We start from the raw sequence: 13,458 nt of genomic DNA, 5'->3' as shown, positions 1-13,458 counted from the left end.
ATCACACTGCTGCTCTTCAGCAACATGGAGTTGCTGACACATGTGTGTGTTTCTCAGTAAAACACAATATCTTGCTGACAGCGTTCACATGGACACAAACTGTTTTCTCTGTAAGAATGAGAAGGATTTGAAACCTTAGTCTGAGATGGCAGAAGTGTGATTAGTTGTGATGGGCTCAAATAGTTTTGAATGAATAATTTAGCGAAAGAATAGAATAGAATAGAATAGAATAGAATAGAATAGAATAGAATAGAATAGAATAGAATCCACTGTGGCAGTAAGTGAGACGTTACTATCTTTAGTGAGGTAATGAGTATAAGATACTGAATAAAATACTTCACGTTGTTACCGCATGCTCTTTGCAATTTTAATTTGTTCACAGCATTGTGCAAAGAATCAAATAAAAACTTACAGTACTTACAAAAAACATAAGAGACACCCTCTGAGTAAAGTTGTGGACACATGTAAGCAATATTGCAGTAAATATTGCAACTGAATTGTAACTTACACAATACTGTGAAACATTTGTCCACATCCAAAATGAAAATCAGATATGCTTGCTTTTATATTTTAAATAACAGATTTATTGAAATAATTCAACTTGAAATGCTCAACATAAATACTTGTGACTTCATGGAGCTTTTAAGCATCTTTATATCCCTTGTCGGAGGCTTGATATTTATTCAAGACTATTATTTTGGCAGGAAGACAATGCCTAATGTACCTAATGTTCCAATCATCTGCAAGTTAAATCAAAAAAAAAAAAAAATGTCATTGATGGAAATCCTGGAGAAAAAACTTGTGAGTGAGTTACATAACGCCACGGGGGTTACATAAGTACTTCCTGTCAAGTTTCATGATAAGTTTAATACATCAGCCAAGAGCTCATCTGAAACTTTTTCACTGAATAAAAGTAATGCAAACCACATTGGGTGATTTCTAGAAAAGAAGTATTTCATTTATAAGTTTGGTGTATGGACTGCAAAAGTGTAATGTAATAAAAAATTACAAAAAATCTGAAATTGGAAACCAGTTCTACCTTGTTGATGTACCTTGTTGATGGTCACTTTAAAAAGGTTTTTTTTTTATATAAAATCAACTTTTTGAGCTTTATATGTCATAATGCTATCCCTTCATTAAAAACACAGATAGGGTGTTGCTTTGATTTATATTTACATGTTTGAGAAAACCTTGAATCTCCCATTGCAGTACTGCAGGGGTCCTGAATGCCTGCTCACACAAAGAACCACCTATTTACCCAAAGCTCCACCATAGAGCTGCAGTCTGAGCTTCAGCCCCACAGAGCATCCCACCCGCATGCCTCCCCCACTCAGCTCCACCAGACTAGTGGCAACAGCAACTAGCAAAAACCTGGTGCAACTGCGAGTCTGCTGAGCTCATCAAAGGAACTAATTCTCAGTCTTCGCTATTTGAGAGAAATCTCTTTTTTTTTTCAGCCCTGAATCTCCAGCCTTTTACCTATTGTGACCTTGTGTCATCCTATAAGTATTTTTATTTTATTTATTTATGGAAGGTGACATATTTTCCTGCTTGCAGGCTTTCAATACTTTGGGGTTTCTGTGTAATTGGCATGAAGCGCTATGTTTATCAAAGCCAGAAAAATTCCAGATTATCACTGATCCTCCTGAGCCGGCCCCCAGTGCAAGACCCTCCAGTCAAAGACTTACCACAGATCTGCGTTATATTCCCCCACAAGCCCCCAGCTTTTTTTGACATGCTACATTAGGTAAAAGTGACTATCAGAATCACTTTTTATGACTCCTCAGCAGGCAAAGCAATATACTAAACCGTGCATGAACACCCTGTTATGACATCTTAGTGTGACTAACAGCCGTGTTCATGATCAATAGCCTTAATTGTTTGTGTGAGTGCTGCCAGGAAAAGTACATCTATAGACACACTGCAGATCAACACCAGCGCAGCAATTCAAGTAAACTAAACTGAGAAGCAGTCAAAACAAACCAGTAATCACGCTCTAAACTCAGCACAGCTGAATTTGCTATTGTATTGTTTACTGTCATAAATTACTTTAATTAATAACATCTCGTTATTTTCAGTGTGCTTTTATAAACTTCAGACGATTCCAATTCTTAGAAAGTGCAATAGATTTTACAAACTACAGAACTGACCTCTACAACTCTGACTCATGGAAATATGACTGCTCACGGTCCTGCTGTGTCCACATGTATTTGTCCAGTAACTGCAGAATGCAGGGGACAGACAAAACCCATTTGGTGCAACAAAACAAAACGCCGAGGCCTCTGATCAATGAGGTTTTATCAACGGCACACACAAACGAGCGCACCCCCACACACACGTCCACGCACACACGCGCACATGCAGGGGTCACATATTTGTAATTTCTGAGATGGTCTACTTGATACACTTTCAGCCCTTTGGCTCCCTGATCTAAACTCTTAGTCTTCAAAGCCTGCAGTGAAATACCAGGACTTCTGAAACTGTCCAGCACACTGGGGACATAATGTCTCCCATAGGAGAAAAAGACACTGGACATCTGCTTTGGGTGTTGATGTGGTGTTTTATTTTCTTAGCAGTGATGCAGAAAATTCGTATTTTTATAACAACCTATTCTGTCACACAAACTATTCTTAATGAGGTAATGATCATTTATATTTACAAATTCAGGTGTCATCAATAACATTTACACAAAACCCAAACTTCTCTAAGCAGGCAGTGCTAACCTTTAATTCACCTGAATTTTCATAAGAATTTATGTTTACTGTGATTCTGTTTGAAGAACAACTATAAGCATGTAAACTAAGCTGTTATGTAGCACTCACCTGCATCTTTCTTTCTGCTGTGTTTTGAGATTTGTTCTATTTGTGTGTAAATATCAATGTTTCCAGGTTCCATCAACTGGAACGCATCTGGAATCTGCATCCCTTGAGTTTGAATTTAACGCACACTTGAAATGCAAATTCTGGTGGTTTGCATCTCATTAAAGCAGTCACAAACAAAGCACTACATAACTTCTGTCAGTGAACAGATTGCAGAGGAATTTACAATATGCTGAGAAAAACATTGTTTTGACTTCAACAGCTTATAGCATTTACCCTGGTCACTGACCACATCATTTACCAAATCCCACTGGTGAAGCTGAAAAACACTTATATTGGGTTTGAACTCTGACTCGCGAGGTCAAAGGGACCTCCTCGGAGAGTGTGAGTGACCGCCCTGACAACCTAAGCAAAGGTGGATTTTTTACCGTTTCTGAACAGCACTGATACAGATTATTGTGTCACAGCCTTTACAATTTATAAATAACCTAATACGTTGCAAGCTGGATGGGAAGAGACCATCACTAACAATGACTTTCTTTTGGACTCGCTTTTGAAAGATGATTTGAACTAAATAAAGTAGATGGTGAACATATGTTGAAATATAAAACATCACAGATGACAGAACAGTTGCCCATTGCTCTTAGAGTTGATTGCATTCTTTAAAACTCAGTTCATTATCTGAGATGATTTCTTGAAAATATCAATAATCTCTCACCTTCTCTCAATCTCCTCAACTCAATATTGTTTATTATCTTGTTTCGTTACAGAACTGAGCCGCTAATGGTGGCCGCAGCTTCAATTCAACTTCATTCAATAGAAAAATATTTGATTGATTCCAAAGGGAAATTAAATGTTGTTGTGGCTCATATTAATACAAGGTTCTTCAAAGAATTATTCTAGATAGTGATGGCTTTGGGCAGGAAGGATCTCCTGTAGCAGTCAGTGTGACAGGGTATTTGAAGAAGCCTCTGACTGAAGACACTGTTTTCCTAAAAGTGCCTCATGACGAAGACACTCAGGGTTGTCTATAATTTTCTTCATTTTATGTTGGAGTAGCTCTGCTACCTAAGCTCTGATTTGATTTTTGTCTTTTTCTTTCAACTTTTGATCATAATTGTTGCATTCCATGATTGGACAATTATTCCCTTTGGTTTTGCAGCTGGAAGAATGTCCAGCCCTTCCTTTTTTACTTTCAGATAGTTGTTGTGATGCATAATCGCAGCAACAAGGCATTGTGTTTACAACCAGGAGCAGCCAATTAGCATTTCAAAAGCTCAAATTATACTTGAACTACAACCCCAAATGCCAGAGGAGTTAAAAGAGATTTTGTAGATGCAGAGGAGGACCAGAGAGCAGAAACAGAAGGAGGAAGCTCAAACCATTCCTACCATTGATTATAATGGTAATCAGCCTAGCTTTAAAAGCAGAGATGTAGGAAGCAGCAGCAAAAACAAAAGAGGTGGATTAGCTACTGTAAAGTTCTGTCTTTGCTGACCAGAAATTGAGCTGTTAGCATGTCGTGACATGCCAAGAAAAAGCTTGACAACAGATGGCAGGAGGTCAGTTTTTGACTGAAAAACACACTAACCTCAAAACACGCCACTGTGTTAAAGTCAATGCAGAGTAATTCCTTAAAAACTGTGTGGGGAAAATAAAATTTAAAAAAACCACCTTACAACAGAAAAACATTGACAATGTCATCCAGACTCTTTCCATTTCAGTGACTCGATACTTACATGTGTCCACTTGGATTATTGGTCAACAGAAAACTGGAAAGACAAGACTCCACTAACTAAAGACACCACTGCAAGTACCAAAGTTGACAGGACTTCACCTAAAAACTCACAACAAACCGTCACCCCTACTGTTACCCAACGCCCATCACAGACCCTCAGTCAGCTCAAACACAGAGCCAGGTCCTCAGCTGCAGCCTGGATACAATTACACGCTATTCTATTTTTTATGACAAAGAGGCGGGGAACGCTGTTGGGGAACATTGAGGAGGTCCAAAGCGAAGGGAAAAATTGCTTTGTTAAAGATTCACTTGAAGAGAAAGGTTAAGACAAATGAGCCCTAATATTCAAACATTCAAAAGTCTTGTTTGGGTCCAGAAAAGGCGCAACAAAGGATTTAAAAGAAGTCAGATCCATACAATACTGACATGAAAGGTAGAGCAGGAAAAAAAAACTAGATATTGTTAGAAGTGGTTCTTGGACACCTAATAGGTCTAAAATATTCACAAGATGTAAAAAATCTTACGAGATGCATGGAAATACTTCTCTATCATGGATTGTATCTGAACCTGCTTTTTAAAAGAGACAAAGAAAAATTGTCCACGTGTGAACTGACCTGCGACCAATCTCAGAGTCACATGCCGTTATCTGCTAACACTACCCATCAAAACAGTATCGTAAGAACTGTTCTCTAACAAAAACTAGTTCTAAAACAGTTTATTTAAAAAAAATTGTTCCTCATTTTATACGATAATGCATTGAGATACATTATGAATCATAAAGTAAAAAGTGAGAGGGATTGTTGTAGGTGAGGATGGTGAATATAAAAAACCCAAAGACTGCATTTATTTTTAAAGGTAAGGTAATTTTATTTATATAGTACATGCCAAATTGTCTTTTTTTTTTTGTCTGTTTCTTTGTTTTTTGTAAACAAGCTGCAGTTACTTATCGAAATCACTTTGCTTTACTATTTTCTTTTGTAATTAGATTTTATTTCCTCTATGCGTCTTGGGGAGTGACCCCCGTTTCTATGCAACAGTTATCAGCAGCAACAGAACCACAAACAATGGAGGGAGATGCGCATTTTGTTGCCGGAAGAACAGGAACTATTTTAAGTTTCGCTCACCAAGTCCGATTATTACAAGCAGCTTAGGGCTTGTTTTTTCTAAAATGGCTTGCAGATTTAATGAGTCTCGGGTTGCGCTTTTTGGGCTTGGAAATAAGCAGACAGAAACCCCAGAATTTGTCTGACATCCAGTTAGTTTTAGTCAGGCTCTCCCTGTCCATCATTTCCTGGATGATCCCGCTGTGTCTTTGTTAATGTCAAGTTAATATATTACGTGTGAATGACGTCTAGCTTCGCGTTGCGCTCCAGAAAACTGCAAACATCGAGACTAATATGAACAGCGCAATATACGTGAAAACAGCCACGAATGAACGGTGATGACTTTAAATCGCTGGCACTGAAAGCTGAAAGATAGCCTCCTTTTTCCTGGTGTGCTGAACTTTACATGTTTTGTTCACTCAAGTTGAGTTTATTTGATCAGCACATTTCAGCAACAAGGCAATTCAAACTGCTTTACATGATAGACTGTTGAATAAATAAGCTTTCTGGAAAAAGGCACAATCAGTGGCCCAGCGCAAATCAAAACACACTGGGTTGTTTTTGCCTCTTGCGCTGCTCTTGAAAGGCAGTAACTTATCCCAAGCACAAGGGTAACACAGAGCAATCTATGAAAGTTAGGAATATGTATTCCAGTGAAGCAAGCAGTGCGCAACCTTTAATATGGTGGAAAATAAACAACCACTTCACAAGTGTATGGCATGACACCAACATCATCAATTGTCTGCTTCACACTCTTTCAACCTTTCATTAATTTAGAATAACAGTCAGAAAATCCATCCAGGACTACAAGCACCCCTTTCTAATTCCCTTGGTCTCCGTCCAAAACTAACAACTTTCCAGTTCAATACAAATATTTGAATAGCTCTTTCCATACATAACGCTACTGTCAGTCTCTAAGCTAAAACATCCACCGCATGCTTTAGAGGTGGAAAAAAGATGTGGTTTGGAAAATGAGCCCACTAATGTGTGCATGTTGGCAAATACAACACAGAGAAGATCAATCAAGTGGTCCAGTCTCCCGTCCACCCCACTCTCCTCTCTGCCTCTCTCTCTCTCTGTGTCTGTGATTTGAATATGCTGTGAGTTGCAGGGGCACAGAGAGGCGCAGCCTGCCTTTCTGACCAGCAACCTGGTCCAACAGTTGAGGGGAAAACTGCCACAGGATGGAGAAAGATGCCAACATAAGCCTTGGACTCTTCCATATCTCATCATTTTCTGGATCTCTGCTAGAGTCCAGTGAGGAATGTGCAGCTCCTGTCCAGAAAAAGAAAAAAAACGAACTAACCATTCAATGTAAAGAACAACTTAGGTGATGCCTCTGTTATGAAATATGTCTTCTCCTCCCACTAACTTTACACAAAGTGCCAAGACACAAGTCCCAGAGAATAAAGCTCGGGATGGCATTAAGGCTTTCTTTGGTCTGAGAGTTGCTAAATTACTAGATTAAGGCAGATTTAGGATCCTAAAGCTGGTGAGACTTTCCCCATCTATTTTCACCTGCAATATTAGTGCTATTTCAAGCATATTTTAAAACAATCTGCAGGTAGCCATCATGTCTTCTACTTGCAAAGTGTTAATTTTTTAAAAATATTTTACTTATTTTGGCAATACATTAGGTTCTACCGCTTTTTATTACAATGTTTCCTTTTTTATATAATCACATTTTAATTTCCATTAGATTTTTGATCAAATACAACAAATTTCTGCCATATCATCAACATTACATCAAGAATTTATTAACGTTTCTCCTCTTTTATATAGCATGACTTTAAGCAACAGTTTCTAATGAAGTTTGAGCTATATGCTTCAAAAGCATTAAATCCCAACCAACTTCTCTTTAAACCTTTGACCATATCTTCCTTCTATGTTTTGTCAATTTTAGGTCAATTTGCCTGTAGGGTAAATTGAAATACATTTTATTTCTATTTATTTCGACTTTGCCCATTCAACATCTGATACAGCAGTTTGACCTAAGATCGAAACTTTCTTAGCAGGTTGTTGACTATTTTAATATTTCTGCTCATTTTTACAAATAACAATTTCTGCTCTTCTCCAGCCTACCCAGAATAAATTGTCACAGTTGGGGTTTTTTTCAATACTTTTTCAGTCAAGTAAAAAATTCAACTCTCTATAAACAGTTTCTAAGTGTAGTGTTGTGCATCTTTGCAGCATTCATTGCTATCTAAATAAACCGCACACTGTCAGCAAAGACCGGCTGTCCATTTATTTCTGAAGGATGTCCCCACCTGATAGGAGAACATGAGGTACAGGACACATTCATGCTGGACATGGCAAAGCCAGCGCCAAGGGCGTTGTTTATTCTCACTCTGGAGTGCTGCCCCGAAGCTCCATTGCAGCTCAATACATCAATTTTCAAGCGCAGACACATCCACAAATTCCCCTGCCCACAAAAGATGGGGAAGGTTATCTGAAGGATGTGGCTGAATGTCTATTCTCAAAGAGCCAATTCCCCTGGTCCCTGCTTAGTCTATTCCCATTTCCTTGCCCTTTAATCGCTTAGAGAACCTTATGTAGAGCCAAGTCACTCTATCTTTCAAACTAGCACTAAGACGATGACTTTGTTGGAGAGAGTGACACCTCCCAACATGGTGCTCACGCAAATGTAAGATGGGTGGATAATCAGGGTCCGCTGAAGCTCTCCTGTTAGTGTTATTTATAATCTGCATGTGTAGAGAGAGACAGGGACGTTCCTGTCTGCTGTTACATCCTCAACGCTGGACACATTCATCAGGAGTAAAGACGTCGAAAAGCCTTAAAGGAAATGTTTCTTTTGTTGCTAAAACATAAACCCACAGAAAGAAATCTGAAAAATCCAATCGTTAATATAGATATGTTTACTCAATGGGGGAAAAAAGTGCATGTTGATAAGTAATTCTTTTATTAACAAAATTACAGGTGCCATGGTTAATGATACCCTCTATAATTTTTTTAAATAAATACAATTTATAAATGCGACATGACACGGAGGTCTTTTATTTAGCCTCTGGACACAAGATTGAACCGGGACTCGCGCTTATCTTGCTGAGCATGCTGGTAAAAGTGGTAAAAGAAAAAGTAATTCAGAGCTCAGTGACATGAAACCACACAAAAAGAAAGGAATCTGAAAGTCACATAGTCTCCAAAGAGTGGTTTGTAAGTGATTCCAGAAATAAAAGCCCTTTTTGTCCCTAACTCTTACCATCGCAAATGTAAACATGGAGTTTGCTAAACCGTACTAGGACTATACTGGAAGAGTTGTAGACGTAAAAAAAAACAACAAGAAAAAAAACAGGATGGATTTGTATTAAAGCAACTCACACAAACTGTAATGTATGGTGGAGGGTCAATGATGCCTTTTTCTCACCCAAAGGCCCTAAGGAAGCTTATTAGTGTGCATGGCTTTTTGAAACCTTTGAAATACCAGAAGATTTTAGACAAAAAATATTATGTAAATCTTAATTTTTCCTAAATTTGGATGATAATCCAAAACATGTACCAAAATCAATTTAGAAAATCAATCTCCTCTCAGTCGTTTTGAATGAATCCTACAGACATCCGGGGGTTGGTTAAGGGGTTATAAGTGGGCTAGTAGGGCTAAGCCCTCCCTGACATTTACAATAATGTTGTTAAAATAAACAACTTAAAAATAACTACCTAGAAATAAATACATTTTATAAATAATGCATCACATTTTGTTAAATTTTCAACAAACCTGGTGTCAAACGGCCTGGGGAAAATCCCGGGGTCTTTCCGGAGGGCTAACTTCTGACAGCCCCATTAAGGTTACTGTCAGTCACGGCTCAGAATGATTGATAGGCGTCTAGCCACGCCCCCTCGGTTTGCGGCTCATTGGGGCTGATTTTGGTCGGCCCAGGGCCAGCCCGCTGCCACAGGATTCATCCAATCAGGATGGACTTGCCTCAAGCTGGAGCGTGTGTGGGCGTGGTTTTCCGTAGACTGAGAAGGGGCCATGGTGAGCAATATTAGCATAAACGAGGTTTTTGCGTCCCAGAAAAGTCGATGGAGTGAGTTTCTCTTTAAATAAGGCAGGTCTCATTTAAAAACATGTTGTATCTTGTTTCGTTTAGTCAGTGTTGGGGTTTAATGCAGGGGGATTAATTTGCACAACTGCAGTGGCTTGGTCTTTTATATCAGTGGTCCCTAACCTTTTTAGTACCGCGGACCGGTTAAGACTTCGCAAATTTTCTGCGGACCGGGGGGTAGGGGGGTGCGCGTCTGGAAAAGAAAGCAGGGGGTGCACGCGTTGGGAGGAGACTGAAACCGATGCTGTTTGTGGGCTCAATGTTGCCGCGCAAGACGTAACCGACAGAATCCAGTTAAAGGATTTTCAAAAGAAAAGATCCTCCAGACTCAATACATAACACGGAAATATTTAATTATTTCTTGCGCGACCCGGTACCAATTGGTCCACGGACCGGTACGGGTCCACGGCCCGGGGGTTGGGGACCACTGTTTTATATGAGATGATATTATATGATATATATATATATATATATACAGTATATAGCCCATCCTTCAAATAACCCCACCAGCCGCCACTGGTAGAGGGCAGAAGACAAAAACAAGGAGTGGATATTTAAGAGAGTCTAAGCAAAGAATGATGAGTCAGCAACAATCCTCCTTTATAAGCTTCAGCCCTGTTACTGTGAAATTTTTTCCACTTAAAAAGTAAACTCAAATTAAAGATTGGATTCATTAAGTGCTTAAATGTAAAATTATTTTGCTGGAATAAGGGGTGTATTCTTATTTTCTGGCTTGGCACCATTTGATCAGGCCTTCCAATAAACGTGTATGTCCATCTGATTATTGTGCTAACCTGTGATCCTCGGGAGCCTCTCTTGTGGTCCCATTCTGAACGGGAAAGCATCTGTGGGAAACAAAGACAGAAACATGTTCAAAGCACAGCACTTCACATCCTGTGACTTCCTGCATCAGAGGGCCTCCCAAAAAACTGTAAATAATCTGTTTTTTGTTTTGTTTTTTTCTTCAGAAAATGGAGGCACATGGACGGAAATGCTCTCGAAGAAGAAAAAGTCTGTAGTTGTTTTACTTTTTAGTGCTTTTGAGTAAGCACACATCTTTAATGTAATTTCACAGTCAGGTTTAGTTTACTTTAGATGTTATTTGCTGCCTCAGTAGCACATGAAGGCTGAGGATTTTTCTATTTATTCTAATTACCAGCCTCTGCGTCCTCCCACGGGCCTCGTAAACCCATTTTCCACTCTCTCGTGTTTCCCCACATGCATAAGTGCGGTTCTGCCATTGTTTCTTTTTTGCTGAACATGTTGCCTGAGAGCTCAAACCTTAAACTCGTGGTTATTTCTGTCGGACCCACCGCCATAACGACAAGCGAGCCCAGCATGTTGCTAAATTGCTGCTGAAAGCTGCAAAGAAAGAGGCTCAGTATAAAAGCCAATTTAATAATTCAGGTGTAATTTACTGTGTCAGTGGAGGTCACTGAATTGTGTCACGCTATGAGTGGAAAAATTACACCAGTCTGGACAACAGTGTTCTTTCGAGTTCCCCACTTCGCCGCTTTGCTAAACAAAGACAAAAGCTGATGATCCTCATACCTAATAAGAACAATGAAAATTAATTTCAAGTAAATCCGCTGGCCAAAGCCGTCGGCATCACGACTTAGTCAAAGATTTGCCAAGTGCTGCTGTGTGTAATTAGACAAAAACTCTTGCACAGGATTTTATTTATTGCTGAAAAAATAGGTATAATTACTGAACAATATGATTCCAACTAAAGCTCATGAAAGCACAAATAATCTTCTGCCTTTGAGACGTTCCCCATTTCCATCAACTCTATTGTCTGTAAACCTTTGAACCTTTAATATCTTCACATTTTGTTCTACATTCAGCAGCACACTTTGTTAGATATTATAGATGTTTTAATAGCAATAAGCTACAGAGGAATGTTCAAAATCAGCAACAGTATCGTTCTGAAAATGTTACTGAAGACACAAGCTAAGCTTTTCTGTAAACTAAATCAAACTCACATTAGATTGAGTTCGTCACCTACTGATCATTCATCCATCCATCCATCCATCCATCCATCCATCCATCCATCCATCCATCCATCCATCCATCCATCCATCCGCTGGTTAGCCTAATACTTACAAATGTCATATTTTTTGCCATTTTATTCAATTTACTATAATCTAATCAAGCAACAAGTTACCAATATTGTAATGACATTTTTTCCCTACCAATAACTATAATTGCTGATAACTGTGCTTCACATATTGGTCACATGACCATATTTTCCTCTTGAATTTGAGCACAGCACACTAAGTCATCCAACTGAAAAATACACTTTCAAGCAAGTCATTAAATATTATTTAGCAATCCTTTGGAGCATAATTGCTGGCATTAAACCACTGGGATGAAATTTTTATGTATTCAATACAGTTTGATAAACAAACATGCCACTCAAATATTTAGCAGACCAAGATATCAGTTAGAGAGAAAATACTGTACACTTTGTTCTTTGGTCAAGGTTTTATTAACAATAGGCAAAGCAGTCCAAGAATTAATGATCCTGACAGTGAGCAAACAATGTTATATATAGCCATCATAAATAAAAAAAAATATGGCTCAGTCTTTCCATAATTTGACATTTTGAAAGTTAAAAAAAGAAACATTAAGTGCTTTCTCAAACAGTGTTTTCATCCTCTTAAGGGCAACTTTTCTTTATTTGGCATTACAGTTATGAAGGGGCAAGTAGGTTTTGACTATCAGCAATGCTCTCAAAGTTTTAACAAGTGTGCAAAATATTGCACAGAAATAATGTAAATCACTGTAGTTTATAGTATTTACTATTAGTTGCAGTTTACCAGACTTTTTATTGCTCTGAGAATGACATTTTACCTTAACTGCAAAAAAGCTGGCAGCAAAACCTTCGCTGCTAAGTAGCAGCAAAAGTGCTGCACCATTAGAGGATCGTCATGACAGTGAGGCGCCCTGATCGCACACACATATAAACAGCCGTTCTATGTTCTGATGTTATGTAACTCAACCTTTCATCTCTTTGCTCTGACAGACAGACCTAGACTACACCGAAGTCTCAACATGCTGTTTGATGTGCCAAAGAAAGGAGAAGGAAAAAAAAACATCTGAGCTGTGCACAAAATGTGAACCCTGCACACAGACCCCCTGCAAAGAGTAACTCTGAAGGTCGCAATGAGAGCGTTTACCGTCAGAGTAGCTCAAACGCTTGTGTGTACATCACTGCAGGAAAAGCACATTGCATGGATTCACATGTTCTGTTCATTACATTTAGTCATCTACAAACTTTGACAGTTTCACACAGAGGAAAGCACTAAAATAATTCTTAGTAACTTACAGCCAAAGTTATGTATTAAGACTTAGAATCGCAGGATGTCTTCTTTGTCTTTTTATAATGACACCATCAGTTTTGGCAACAGCACAATTGGGGAAATAAAAATGATTTTGCCAAAGTGGTGGCCTTTGATTCAGCCTGTGTAAGCTGGTGCTTTCTATCATGCCATATGTGCTGACGTTTTGAAAAGGTACATTATTTTGTGTGTAAATGTGAGAAAATGACACAAAATGAACTATGATGTCTTTGAATTATGTGTCACCCCTTAATAGACCTGAGGGGTGAAATTCAGCGTGTATATTAATTTTCTGTGATGTCACTGTCTTATTAAAGTTGTTTTTATCATAACAATCACATGACCTTCTGGTATTAAAATTTCAATACTTCCAGGTGACCCCAGGTGCTCAGA

General features: G+C 38.6%; 1 protein-coding gene across 3 annotated transcripts in view; it reads right to left on the bottom strand.

Moving 5' to 3' along the window:
- The window catches only part of pde3a (phosphodiesterase 3A), an 87,000-nt gene that overhangs the window by 32,428 nt on the left and 41,114 nt on the right, over positions 1-13,458 (bottom strand). For 2 of the 3 annotated variants that reach the window (XM_014473683.2, XM_023352635.1), the window contains exon 2: positions 10,519-10,569. The exons of the other annotated variant lie outside the window; for it this stretch is intronic. In XM_014473683.2, coding sequence (XP_014329169.1) covers positions 10,519-10,569 — 51 coding nt within the window. The remainder of the gene's footprint in view (positions 1-10,518; positions 10,570-13,458) is intronic. 3 annotated transcript variants of the gene reach the window in all.

The sequence above is a fragment of the Xiphophorus maculatus genome, chromosome 2, assembly GCF_002775205.1.
Source record: "Xiphophorus maculatus strain JP 163 A chromosome 2, X_maculatus-5.0-male, whole genome shotgun sequence".
NCBI lineage: Eukaryota > Metazoa > Chordata > Actinopteri > Cyprinodontiformes > Poeciliidae > Xiphophorus > Xiphophorus maculatus.
This window is presented reverse-complemented; position numbering and strand designations above follow the sequence as displayed.